At 38.6% G+C, this 14196-nt stretch overlaps 1 protein-coding gene across 2 annotated transcripts; it reads right to left on the bottom strand.

Moving 5' to 3' along the window:
• Positions 1–396: 396 nt before the first annotated feature.
• On the bottom strand, positions 397–9911 carry nelfb (negative elongation factor complex member B). 2 transcript variants are annotated; one of them, XM_079816014.1, is made up of 13 exons: positions 9509–9911; positions 8078–8238; positions 7896–7995; positions 7483–7713; positions 6715–6900; positions 6309–6421; positions 6115–6217; positions 3258–3353; positions 3001–3164; positions 2807–2913; positions 2560–2701; positions 2298–2406; positions 397–1257 (listed from the first exon to the last, which is right to left on the bottom strand). In XM_079816014.1, exons 1-13 carry the CDS (start codon positions 9608–9610, stop codon positions 1099–1101), a joined length of 1773 nt encoding a protein of 590 aa, XP_079672140.1. In that variant the 5' UTR covers positions 9611–9911; the 3' UTR covers positions 397–1098. The 2 variants fall into 2 exon arrangements, with proteins under 2 accessions (XP_079672140.1, XP_079672141.1); XM_079816015.1 differs by having other exon boundaries at positions 3001–3143.
• Positions 9912–14196: the final 4285 nt, after the last annotated feature.

Raw genomic sequence — 14196 nt, 5'->3', positions numbered from 1 at the left:
CCACATTGAAAGTCTCTTTCTTTTCTCTTAACTTTTAAATCTGGAGTTGTATTTTTTTTTTATCTATAACAAAAAACCATGTTTAAGAGCTTCTGTTAAAGATGGTCTATTCTATTGAAGAGCCATTGCTTTTTAACTCAAATAAAAAGAGGAAGAGTTTGTCATGTCTGTGGGAGCTAGGTGTCTTCTTGGTTTCAATTGTTGGCATGCCTTCCTTTTATACATGTTCTCAATTCCTTTTTAACCCAGTATTTTGGAAAGTAAACATTTTAGTGGTTAGGGCAATATTTTAAATAGTGCTGCGGTTATGTTCTTTCCAATGTGGTAAAACCACACTCATTTCCACATGATGATGACTGGAAAAAAATCTGATTGCATACAATCATGATACTTTTTGATGTGATACACAATTTATACCAATTGACAGTGGCATGAATGAAACAGAACCCCTCAAAAAGCTCAACCATGACAGTCTGAAATTACAGTGGTACATCTGACAGTACAAACTTTAACTGTAATATTACTGTAATAGCTATGATAAAATTGACACTGGAAAATTTACCTAACAAAAAAAGCAAACAAGAACATTCAAACTGTGAGCTCTACGTAAACAAACAAGTGTATTGCATGACAAAGCTTGTATAAGTCATTGAGGTTTTTTATTCACTTGATTATGCATTTATTTTGTTGTGAGTGCGAGACAGCAGTTGGTTTGCAGAAAGAGAGAGAGAGAATCAAATATCAAAGTCTCAAATTGAAAATTTGTCTAACCAATTATTTTATTTACACACGGGCGTGTCACACTGACTCCAAAAGCAAATGATATTCAAACATGAGGTGCTGTACATTAAGACAAGACTACATTTTCTTAAAAGAAGCATAGAAATTGAAATATCTTAACCCACAAAATTGCAAATTGAAAAATGCTTTAAAATGACCTTTATAAAAAGGAAAAACAAGAAAAACAAAAAATCTAGTCATATAGCCATCACAGTTCCATTTTACACATGTTTAGGTCAGTCTTTTTGCTATTAGATGCGTCATCTACCTCCATTTCTACTGTTGCTGCCTTCTAGTGGCTGGAGCGTCCAGTCTCGGTCAGACAGGGGGCGTGGGAGTGGAAGGGGTGGGAGGCACAGTAACAGGGTGAAGGCCGAGATCCAGAGAGGGGGCTTCCTCTGGTTCAGGGGGGCTTTTCTTAGAAGCCTCGAGCTTCTCCTTCAACAGGGTGTACAGTTCTTTCACTGAATCGCTGCTCTGTAATAACATGAATTAAGATTCGGTTACTCTAAGGTTTCTGCACAAGAGAATCAGTACACAGAGGAACAGAGCGAGCTTTTATAGTTCGCGAACCAGTGTTGTTATTGTTAACTATGACTAAAACAATTATTACAAATAATTTTCGGTAATTGAATTAAAGCTGAAATAAAATGAAATATAAATATTAGATGAAAAACTTACATTTAAAAAAACTTGGAATTGTTATCTTGGCATATATATATATATATACATATACATATATACACACACACACACACACACACACACACACACACACACACACACACACACACACACACACACACACACACACACACACACACACACACACACACACACACACACACACACACACACACACACACACACACACACACACACACACACACACACACACACACACACACACACACACACACACACACACACACACACACACACACACACACACACACACACACACACACACACACACACATATATATATACACATACACACTATAGCTAAATAGAAATATTTAAATAAACAAAAAACGAATAAAAATGACAAACACAAATAGAAAAAATTACCAAAATGAACTAAAATTAAAACTAAATGAAAACAGAAAATATAAAAACTAATTAACAAGACACTATAATAGTATATAAACATTACAAAAATCGTACTGTAAACAGAAGTGTACCACCTAGTGACCTTTGAAGTCAACATTAAAACAAACTTAGCCTCATTTACTTTCTTAATGCATGTCCCTGGTCTTTTGAGTGATTGATTAGTGCATGTTGTTCCAAAGAAAGAAAATGACTGTTTTTGTCATTTTTAATCATAATGAAATCACTGCAGGATTTAGTCACTCTACTAAATGTCATAGAATTTAGTCATGGATTCAGTAACCCTGATGTGACTAAATCCATGTAGAGCAGCAGACTATTGGGAAATGTTAACCAACAGCCCATTAGCTATTTAGACATTGTTTTAGCAAACTCACATTCACTGTTTCCATTAAAATGTGTTTTACCTGTTTTGGTGGTTCAAGTGTCTTCATTAAGGTTTCCAAGTAGGACGCCAGCACCTTCTGATGGAGATGGTTCAGCAAGCGAAGACTGTGTCTGTGAACGTTCTCCTTACTGCAAATGAGAGCCATAAACTCAAATATACTAGAATTGTAGAGAACTGAGCCACAGTATTACCCTTGATTTTCTTTTCTAGAAATTAATATTTTTCTTTCAAACCCTGAAGAATTTGCAGTATTCAATGCGATTAAAAAAGATAATACAGACCTAGAGAAAGATGTGAGGAGGAAGTTGTCAAAGACGGCAGTACAGAACTCCTCTGATCCAAATTCATCAGAGAGCAGAGTCAGATGACCAGTGAGAAGATGGAGGAAGATGTCTCCAAACGCCATGTCGTTATAGGTATCCACTGCAAAAACACACACCACACACACACACACACACACAGTGATCGGTCTCTGTGCAGCTTTGCCTTGCGCATCGATTAAACCAATCTATCTGATAGGAGTCTTACCCAGTCCAGGCAGAAGCCGCTGTAAAGCATTTTTATTCCTCAGCTTAGCGATATGAAGCGCATAATAAAGACCAATCTCACATGCCACCCTGTTCTCCAGTATATACCTGGATAAAAAAAAAATCCATTTTAGAAAGAATTAAGCACTTGCTGAATATGCTGGGTTGAGGAGTGGCATGAGATGGTGCAGATACCTGGAGAAGGTTTCAGGCAGGGTGGTGGGGTACGTGAGAGAGGTCTTCTCCTCACTTGGTAGTTTCTGTTCCACCGTGAATGTGTAGTCGTCCACCACTATTGACATCATGGCAGGCAGAAAGCGTGTTACCACCTCCAAATCCTGATGGTGAACAAGACCAGCCTTGTGTAATCATACAAACCCATTTGTACAAATTGAACAAATCCACAAACATTAGACTAGGGTTTATTGAAGAACACAGAGAATTGATCTTACCATTCGGGGCTCTTTGAAAACCTGGCTGTCAATCATGTCCCAGGCACCCTGGCCAAGAGAAAGCATCCGCAGCAGGAGAAGAAGTTCAGGGCTGTCCTGTTCATTAAAAACAGACTGTTCGTTATATGCTTTTTTTTTAATTATCTCTATTAATTCATTTATTTTTATTTAAGTTTTAATAACTTTACTTTAACTTATTTTAGTTAGCTGCCAAGGCAACATTTCTAAATTCCATTCAAGTTAGTATATTTTACTTTATTCCAAATACCCAAAACTATTTTTAATAGTTTTAGATACTATTTGGACTGAATGCAATGATTGGATGAAAATGTTTTTGGTCCTGAGACTTCCACAGAAGACATGTCAATTTTTTATATATTTAGACCACTTCTATTATTGATTGCTATCTGGATGTGAAGAAATGTCAACCAGTGTACCAAAAAGTGTTTATGAAAAACATTGCCTACGCTACCTTTAACAAAAACAACACTATAGCTATATGGGGTTAAAGTGGGCCGGCGCCTCAGATAAATTAATAAATAAATGGATCCAGCAGTCGCAGAGAGCAGCTGGACCGTCTCATGCACAGCACTGACAAACTCTATTGGCCATTTCGCCGCTCTCTTGAAGTGATAACGAGCGCCAGGCAGTCGCTTTATCTATTTGAATTTGATACAAGCACAACAGCATGTGTACAGTAAAGGCTCTGTGGCAAATCTAGCTGAACCAGACTGAATAGCTCCGACCATGTGAACGGAAGTGTTGAGGTAAACTATAGGCTGCCTACACGACTGTAATCATGGTCGCAGTCAGCTATGAGGTCGCCGTGGTCCAGACCTCTGTATTTTTCAGAGGTGTATATAAGCTTTTTGTAAAATAATTTAATCAGATTAGGCATAAAATAATGAATGTGTGTGTACATATTGTGAATGAATTCATTAAACGTATTTACCCAGCGTTCGTAGCCTTCAGTGAATTAACCTGTCAATGAAAATGCTTAATAAAATATAGGCTAAATGTCAGTTGACCCTATGTTTACGTTCTTCACTGACACAGACGAAAATGAAAAGACTATCAGTCAGAGCTCAGCTTTAGGAGGGGAAGAGACAGGGCAAGAGAAATAGTAAAAGAGTGATGGAAATGAGGAGAGATTTTTATAAATGAGAGAATGAATAAATGAGGAGAGAGCATGGATTACAGATAATCTACTGCCCAATAACATGGTTTTAAAAAATATGTATTAATTTTTTTTTTAGCCTTCAACCATCTTAAAATGCACATATGTAGATAAGAGAAATAAAACATTTATTGGGGGACCATGCCCCCCGAACCCCTCCAATTTTGGACCTCTGGTTTTAAAACTCCTTAAGGCAGTTGTATTCTCAAAAGTTGTTGCTGTTTCTGGAGACCTGTTTGCTTTGACCTCATATCTGGAGTTAAAGCATTTATGCTGTTAATGTGTTGCAGCCTGTAATATTTATATATAGGCCTACTTAAAGCTACACTATGTAACTTTTCCGTCCACTAGAGGTCGCCTATTCAAAACAAAGGCGTAGTTTGATGACACCACGTTTGAGCGCAGAATCTCGGTGGAAAACAGTCAGGATAGGACTCGGGCAGAAATCATGTTCATGGATGCGATTATTAACATTACTGTAGTATGAAGCAGAGCAGGGCCGAGTGTTGTGGAGCTGAGCAAGGCCGCCGGAGCGATTGAAGAGCGGGACTGTTATTATGGCATAGTCGCCGGCGGGACTTTTATTATGACACGGTCGCTGGCGCCACTTCCTCTTTTCCAGTCAGGAGTATGAGGTAATGCAACATAGTTCACCTTTAATATTACAATTTAATATTTGACAGTATATGCTCATTGTATCTCTGTGCTTTGACGATTTTTTTTTTTTTAAATACAAATTATTTATGTGGTAGAAAACATTGTGGCACCAAGATCAGCTACTATGGGGCCCTTAGGTTTGTTGTAGGAACTTACTTGTGCTTAATCCGGGTGTGTAGAGTTAAAAGGACAAATCATGTCACAGTACCAGTCAATATGTGAGCTATTTTGACTGGATGTGAGAATAGCCACAATATTTGGACCATCATACATTGTTGTTTTGTTGTTGTCGTTTCTGATAAAGCAAAACTTATGATTCTGCATTTTGACATTAACTCTGCAATAGGTCTATCTAGGTTGTGAATTATTTCTGTTATAGTTATGTCTTCAGCCATTTTGGTGTGTTAAATTTTAATCCGTTTTGGACTTCCCATTTTTATGTTTGAATTTACATTGTGAAAAACAAGGTTGTGTTCCATATTGTGGTGCTCAGCAGTTTTAACATAGTGATGCAGATGGACCAAAATATAAAACATTAAAATATCAAGTAAATAAGTATTGTGATACTTATCCCAAAAAATGGTGGTATTGCTATACCACTTTTCTCAATATGTTGTCCCACGGTGAGTCATTTTTCTCTGTTGCACCTACACAAAACTTGAGGGTTCCCCCACCCGCCAAATTAACCACTTTAACCACTGGCTATAACACGCTAACACATGTGGGCAGTTATTTTTGCAGCTGAACTTTTTGCATTTGCATTTATAGGAGTTTCCCTTTTAGATGCAACATTTATGGAAGGAGAGTGTTTAAATAAATCATGTGGTATGATTTACAAAGGTTTGAGGAAGTCCAATTACTGCTTTTTTGCACTTGACATGGCTGCAATTGTTGCGATAGGCGCTTTTATGGGATTGCGGTCTCAAACCAATTTGTCATGCTTAGCAAATGTGGTCCTAAATCAGAAGACACAAAAGACATCTCCTATCGACCTAAAATCAACTATGGAGTTGGAGGTCTTACTCTGGGCAGGGCGTCCTGGCTCAATAGCTCCTGAATGTTCCTCACGGTGCTCAACACTAGTGTGTTACAGGCAAATGGGTCACAGAGGATCATCGACAGGTCACTGTGAGAAACAGAGACAGAGAGTGTTACATTTCTATGGGTTTATGGGTTTAATTGTACACTGTGTCTGAATGGATATCTGAATCTTATACCCTAACACTTGTTCCTGCCCTTTCTTCACACCATCCAGGAAGCCTTGTAACTCACGAGCCCGTTTAGCATCCACAAACTTTTCCCTGATGCAGGCATCCAAACACCAAGAAAACTACAAAAGGATAAGAGAAAACATAAATATAGCGTGTTTTTGGGTGCAGACCATTTGAAAGGGGTCAACACTATGGTACATGATCACAATTTGTAATACAATCGAAAGATGTAATTGCTTCAAGGTCTGACTTCCAGAAAGTGTTAATTTGCTGAAACTGTTTTTGAAAGATTTATTTAGGTCATTTTGTACAACCTTGGAAACGGAAGGACCCTACAAATGGTGCTCAATAATCATGATGTTGCAGTTAAAAAGGTGTGTTGTCTAGTACAGATGGGAAACTGGTTCCACACCTTGTGACAGGGGTCGACTGAACAGATCTCACTGATGTCGAGGTCATGAAGGGACATGAGCAGCTCAGCACGTAGGGTGCAGTAGTGCACGTTCCGTGTGCGCAGGAACAGCGTCCGTAGGAACTGTAGTACCATATCGTAGAGCTTCACGTTCTTCCCAATCATCTGAGTCAGCTTCAGCACCACCTAACGAAAAATCACTGTTTCATTGTTGACATGAATATGTAACAAGAGGACAGTGTTGTTTGTTGTTCCACTGCAAACGTAATCACCAAAAAAAAGTATTAGAAATATGTAGATTAAAATTATTCAACGATTTTAAGAAAAATAAAGAATAAATAAATAAAAATAATATTGAAGCATCTTACAACAACATTGACAAAACATTACCATCAAATGAACACTAAATTACCACGCATGCTAGAATTATCAGAACACAAGATTAATGTTAAAGAAAGTTTATGATCACATTGTTACAACATTACATGAACAGTAACACTATTTTATATAACTTATATCAACATTCAAAATGAACCTTAAAATGTCTTAAATGTTTGAGTATTATAGTATAGTAGTGAAGTCAAAATAAGTATTTTTAATAAGAAGAATTTTTTTAATGGTTTAAAAATGCTTTAGAATTTCAGAAAAAGAAACATCACATTAATATTAACACAATTTTCAAATTAAAAAAGATTCATTATCCAAATGGTCAAAATTCCTTCTAAAATTTGAAATGGCTTAAGAGAGAAAAAAACACCTTGCACATACCTCACCCTGTCGCCGTGTTTTGGGTGAAGGACTGAAAAAGTTGTGAAGGATGGAGAGGTCGCTGCTAAAAAGAGCTGCCTCCTTCTCCACAATATACTGTTTCAAAAGAGGAGACACCTCATCCCCGAAAAGAGCCTGATTGTCCTGCCAAATCTGCCGTTTCACCTCCACTGAACAGACTTTGTACAGCTCTTTATCAGCCATCACTTGCTTCAGCTTCTTCTCAGGCACCTGCATGAGCATCCAAACAGAAATTTGTTTCAAATTGAATATTGTTATAAAATTATAAACTTCACAAAAAACAGATTGCTCACCTAAGGCTGAAATTATCTGCAAAAGTCTATATACTAAGATATCTTGAAATGTATCTGTCACTTGAGTACCAGAGAGTAATGCACAAAACACATTTATACCTTTGGCAGATGTTTCAGCACTTGCATGACAACGGGCTGTATGGATGGCATCTTCACCAATGGGAAGCTTTTCTCAAGAAGTTCTTCCAGCTTTACGTATCTGTGTGAATTTAGGGGATGCATTAGTATGACTTATGATCCGCCACGCAAAGGAATGGTTTGAAATCAAACTTTCCATTCACCTGTCCTCCTCCTTGCCCTCTGCAATGGTGGCAACGCGCTCCATAAGCTTATCTCGAAGCTCATCAAACACTGACTGATGAAACTCCAGCCGCGGAGTCCCGTGAAGATCCAGGAAAGGCAATGCAGACTGTAGGGTTGGCAACAATATGCCATTTTCCGCCTGTAAATGACAATACAGTTATAATAAAATTAACTAATATCTTTTTTTATAGATAAATAAGTGTTTACTTATGTTTACTTATGTACTTATGTCTTATTACTAGTAAGAAACCAAATAGTGAGTAGTGTCAGTCACTATTTTCAAAGTCACTATTAACTATTAATGAAATACTACTACTTGTTTTCAGTAGTGACAAGTATCTATTAAATTCTGATATATTACGTAGATACTAGTACTTATTCTTTTGCTGCTAGTCACTATCGCAACAGCGACAAATAAGTATTTCATTGTTACCCGTCTCAAATTCAAATTTTTACCAATGCACACTTTAACATACTTAAAATAAAAAAAGTCATTATTATGAAAAAAAAAACAGGCTATACTTAAAATAATATACTTAAGTGCAAACTGAAGATGTTTTCGGACACTTAATTGCAATGAAAATGCTATTTGTTGAACGTAAGAGTGATTTTTTTTTACCCATTTAAGTAGGAACATTTTAATGTGATTGTAAGTTCATACTTAACCTTATTGTCTTTGAAATATTGTTAAAGTGTACAGCCAAATGCACTGACAAGCATTTATGGTGAACTCATTTTTACTTTAATGTAATTTTTATTGAAACTATGTACTACTCGTTTGAAACTATTTTGAAACTACTTGCCATGTAATATTTGTAATTGTACATTTGTAATGATGAAGTTAGTAAATGTAAAATATATTAACGTAAAATGTCATATCAAATAACATACTACAGTTCAAATTGTAATCAAGTACTTTACATGTGCTTTAGTACTTCTTTAAAACATAACAAAACTTTCACTTTAAAACAATGATTTAAAATGTACTTTAAAGTAAAATGTTTAATTTTACATTATTCATTTAACAAAGTGGCATTATATTTCATTAATATCTTTTTTCAATCTTTTTTAATGTACTTTTAAGATTTGAAGTACACTACAAGTGCGCATTTAATTCAATTAAGCGCCCTTCTTTTTCACAAGGGTATTCACTAGGTAACGTTAGTGGTAATTATTCCATATTGCATTACTTACTACTAATTAAAAGTATTACTATTAACTTAATATATATTAGTTAGTCTGCTCAACTGGATAACTGTTAAAGCGGCTTGTCATAGGCTGTCATATTACAAGTCACACTGAACTCCCATTATAATCAATGAAGATGACTGCTGCATGCGAGAGAAGTGCTTTATGTCTGATGCAATACATTTGAAGACTGTGAATATTTTAGAGAGACATAACCTGACCTGAAACTGATCGATGGCTTTCAGAGGTTCTGTACAGTTAGTGAGAGTTTCTTTCAGATCTTCTCCATTGGATATTCCCAGCTCAGGTAACCCTGCAAACATTTTGAGACGCTCTTCTATTTTAACTCTCCACTATGAAAAAAAGAAATTCATTGAAAGCAGAAATAAGACAAATTTTGGCTAGATTTTCATTGTTCGTTGTTATCTGTATTAGCACACTTCCTAACTGTGCGACCTCGTCAACAGACTCTTGTTTGTGATACATCGTAAAAGGTTCCGCCTCAGAAAGGTTCCTAGCTGGGCTTTAGGTTTCACATTTCAAGTCCCCTAATCATTGAAAACACTCTAGTGTCAACATAACCTTTGAAATGTATAGCATTTTAATGAACAATAAATGTGCAACGTGTGCCTAATGACAATTTACAAATTCTGATGCTTGGATAAAATAAAATATTAAATAAAAATGCAATAAAAAGGACAAAAAAGTCATGTACTGCAACCTTTTGTTTGGCTATGTAATTTTCAGACATTTGTTTGGATTGGTATCAACAGGTTTCATAAAACCTTTCATAATTTTTGGCCCACATGTTTCTCTGTTCAGCTGATTGAGGATCAGAAACTAAGATGTTTCACAGCAGTGCATGACTATTAAAAGTTTTTTGTTTGTTTGTTTTTTTTTCACATTTCCACACTCCCCAAAGTTATTAAAGAGATAGATCAACCCAAAAATTTAAATTTGGTCATCCTTTACTCACCCTCAAGTTGTTCCAAACCTGTATGAGTTTCTTTGTTCTGCTGAACACAAAAGAAGATATTTAGAAGAATGTTTGTAACAAAGCAGACAGAGCAACCATTGACTACCATAGTTGTGGAAAAAATACTATGGTAGTCAATGGTTGCTCTATCTGCTTTGTTACAAACATTCTTCAAATATCTTCTTTGTGTCCAGCAGAACAAAGAAACTCATACAGGTTTGGAACAACTTGAGAGTGAGTAAAGAATGACAGAATTTTCATTTTTGGGTTAAATATCCCTTTAATAAGTTAAGCAAAGCAGTTTAAAGAGCAGCAGCCAGTTGCATAAACTGCTTAGACAAGTCTTACTAAGGTTATAACTTTTTTATGTCAGTTATGTCAGTAGAATGGTCCAATATGAATCTGAAAACTTAAGCCACGTTGAAATAAAAAAAACTTATAGAATGTATTATAGCATAAATTAATGATCCTTTTTTTTTATTAATGTGCCCTCATAGGCCTAATCTTTAATCAAAAGAACCTTCCTTCTCTCCTGCAACGTCATCTTCTCTTCTCGCATGACGTATTCATTGGCATGAGGGCGGGACAACCTGTCACTCACATTGTCTGTTTTCATGTTTCTTGAATAACACTCATATGAGATCAGTGATAGCAAACCACAACCATCCAATCAATTCCAGATGGACAAAAAGTCCCGGCCTACATTTTTATTTTGTTGAAGAAGCCGTTTCACTCAGATATACGCCACAATTGGAGGGGGGGGGGGGACTATTGCAACTTTTTCTGACCCGTATTCACAATGTGCTTCCAAATCTCTACTATTATCACACACACCCGTAAATCATGCTCTGTACATTCTAGACGCCATAATCCTACTAATCTGCGTAGTGTACCCATTTCCTCTGCTACATTAATGTCCATTCCAATTGGTCTCTGGAATTGCCAGTCTGCTGTAAACAAAGCAGACTTTATTTCATCTATTTCCACTCATTCACATCTCAGTCTCATGGCTCTAACTGAAACCTGGATCAAACCAGAAGACACTGCCACTCCTGCGGCCCTCTCAAATAATTTCTCTTTTTCACACACCTCTCGCCAGATTGGGAGGGGCGGAGGTACTGGTCTGCTCATCTCAAAGGATTGGAAATTTGAGCCCATCCCATCTCTATCTGGCAACTGCTCATTTGAATCGCACTCAATCACTGTCACTCACCCTGCTAAAATCCATGTTGTAGTTATTTATCGTCCTCCAGGTCAACTGGGTAACTTCCTGGAGGAATTGGACATGTTACTCTCTCACTTCCCTGAGGATGGCACTCCTCTGGTACTGCTCGGTGACTTCAACATTCACCTTGATAAACCCCAGGCTGCAGACTTCACCACTCTTCTGACCTCATTTGATCTTAAGCGAGTATCTACTACAGCTACTCATAAATCAGGTAACCATCTTGATCTTATCTACACACACTACTGCTCCACAGAGTCACTTTAGTTACTCCTTTACACACCTCAGATCACTTTCTCATCACTCTTAACCTCCTACTAACTCCTAACACAACACACACTCCTCCGCTGATCACCTTTCGGCGTAATCTACGCTCACTCTCTCCCTCCCGTCTATCCACTATGGTTTCCTCCTCACTCCCTCCACCTGCTCAGTTCTCAGCACTGGACACTAACAGTGCTACTGACACTCTTTGCTCCACTCTAACATCTTGCTTAGACAACTTCTGTCCCGTTTCATCCAGGCCAGCCCGCACCACTCCCTCTGCCCCCTGGCTGTCTGATGTTCTCCGCGAACATCGCTCTGGGCTCCGGGCGGCAGAGAGGAAGTGGCGCAAAACTAAAAACACTACTGACCTGACCCTGTATCAGTCTCTTCTCGCTTCTTTCTCTAGTAACGTCTCCACTGCTAAAACTACATACTATCACAACAAAATACACAACTGCTCTGACTCTCGTGCACTCTTCAGAACGTTCTCTTCGCTCCTCTGTCCTCCCCCCCCCCTCCTTTATCAACTCTTACAGCTGATGACTTTGCATCATTTTTCACACAAAAAACCTCCTCCATCAGCAGCCAATTCTCCGCACCACAAACCGACACGCACATCTCAACAACCATAACACATACACTCCCCTCTTTTTCTCTGCTCTCTGAAGCTGAAGTCTCCAAACTCATCCTTTCCAACCACCCCACTACCTGTCCGCTTGACCCTATCCCCACTCACCTCCTTCAGGCCATTTCTTCTTCTGTTACTCCTGCACTCACTCACATTGTCAACACCTCTCTTCACACCGGGACCTTCCCCACAGCATTTAAGCAGGCTCGGGTAACCCCACTGCTTAAGAAACACTCTATGAACCCAGCACTTTTAGAAAACTACAGACCGGTATCCCTTCTGCCTTTCATTGCAAAGACACTCGAGCGAGTTGTTTTTAACCAGCTCTCTATGTTTCTTGAACAGAACAACCTCCTGGATATCAACCAATCAGGCTTCAAAAGCGGCCACTCAACTGAGACTGCCCTGCTCTCGGTTACGGAGGCACTGAGGCAGGCAAGAGCGGCTTCCAGATCCACAGTACTTATCTTACTGGATTTGTCTGCTGCTTTTGACACAGTTAACCACCAGATCCTCCTGTCAACTCTCATGAAGATGGGCATCTCAGGAACTGCTCTCCAGTGGCTCAAGTCTTACCTCTCAGGTAGGTCCTTCAGGGTGTCATGGAGAGGTGAAGTGTCTAAGTCACATCATCTAGCCACTGGAGTTCCACAGGGCTCAGTGCTTGGACCACTTCTCTTCTCCATCTACATATCATCACTGGGATCGGTCATTCAGAAACATGGCTTTTCCTATCACTGCTATGCAGACGACACTCAACTCTACTTCTCATTTCAACCAGATGATCCCACGGTTGGTGTTCGTATTGCTGCCTGCCTAACAGACATTTCTGCCTGGATGAAGGAGCATCACCTGCAACTCAACCTTGCAAAGACTGAACTGCTTGTGGTCTCAGCCAACCCAGCACTTCATCACAATCTCTCCATTCAGCTAGGATCATCAACCATAACTCCGTCCAGGACAGCCAGGAATCTTGGAGTTGTGATCGATGATCAGCTAAAATTCACTGACCACATTACTGCAACAACCCGGTCCTGCAGATTTGCATTATACAACATTAGGAAGATTAGAGCCTTCCTATCTGAGCAGACCACACAACTCTTGGTCCAAGCTCTTGTTCTCTCCAGACTGGACTACTGTAATGCTCTTCTAGCAGGCCTTCCGGCATGCACTATCAAACCCTTGCAACTGATCCAGAATGTAGCGGCGAGGGTGATCTTTAACGAGCCGAAGAGAGCGCACGTCACGCCTCTCTTCATCAGACTCCACTGGCTACCAATAGCCGCTCGCATCAAATTCAAGGCACTGGTACTCGCCTTCAAAGCAACCACTGGCTCTGCACCAATTTACCTTAACTCACTTGTTCAGACATACACGCCCTCCAGGAGTTTGCGTTCTACCAGTGAACGACGCCTTGTGGTGCCATACCAGAGAGGCATGAAATCACTGTCACGGACCTTTTCCTGGACTGCCCCCACCTGGTGGAATGACCTGCCTATCTCAATTCGAGCAGCCGAGTCTGTAGCCATTTTCAAAAAACATCTAAAGACGCATCTCTTCCAGCAGCACCTGACCAATCAAGAATAGCACTTAACATTCTATTCATTTTTCTGTCTGTCTAATTTATTAAAAAAAAAAAAAAAAATTAAAAAAAAATCCTGTGTGTTCTGTGTTAGATTAACTGAGACTTGTTACAGCACTTGCATACTGTAGCCTCTGACTGTTGTAGTTGCTTCTATTGCTCTCATTTGTAAGTCGCTTTGGATAAAAGCGTCTGCTAAATGACTAAATGTAAATGTAAATGTAACTTTAA

This window comes from Gobio gobio, assembly GCF_949357685.1.
Source record: "Gobio gobio genome assembly, chromosome: 4".
NCBI classification, from domain to species: Eukaryota; Metazoa; Chordata; class Actinopteri; order Cypriniformes; family Gobionidae; genus Gobio; species Gobio gobio.
Note: the sequence above shows the minus strand (reverse complement) of the source record. Positions and strands in the feature narration are given on the sequence as shown.

Excerpts from the sequence above, each read along its gene's own strand:
- nelfb (XM_079816014.1), bottom strand. The coding sequence starts at position 9,610 with ATGTTTGCAGGGTTACCTGAGCTGGGAATATCCAATGGAGAAGATCTG. Across the intron at positions 7,714-7,895 it reads TGCTGAAACATCTGCCAAAG|GTGCCTGAGAAGAAGCTGAA; the intron begins GTATAAATGTGT and ends ATGCTCATGCAG. Across the intron at positions 6,218-6,308 it reads GGGCAGGAACAAGTGTTAGG|TGACCTGTCGATGATCCTCT; the intron begins GTATAAGATTCA and ends TGTTTCTCACAG.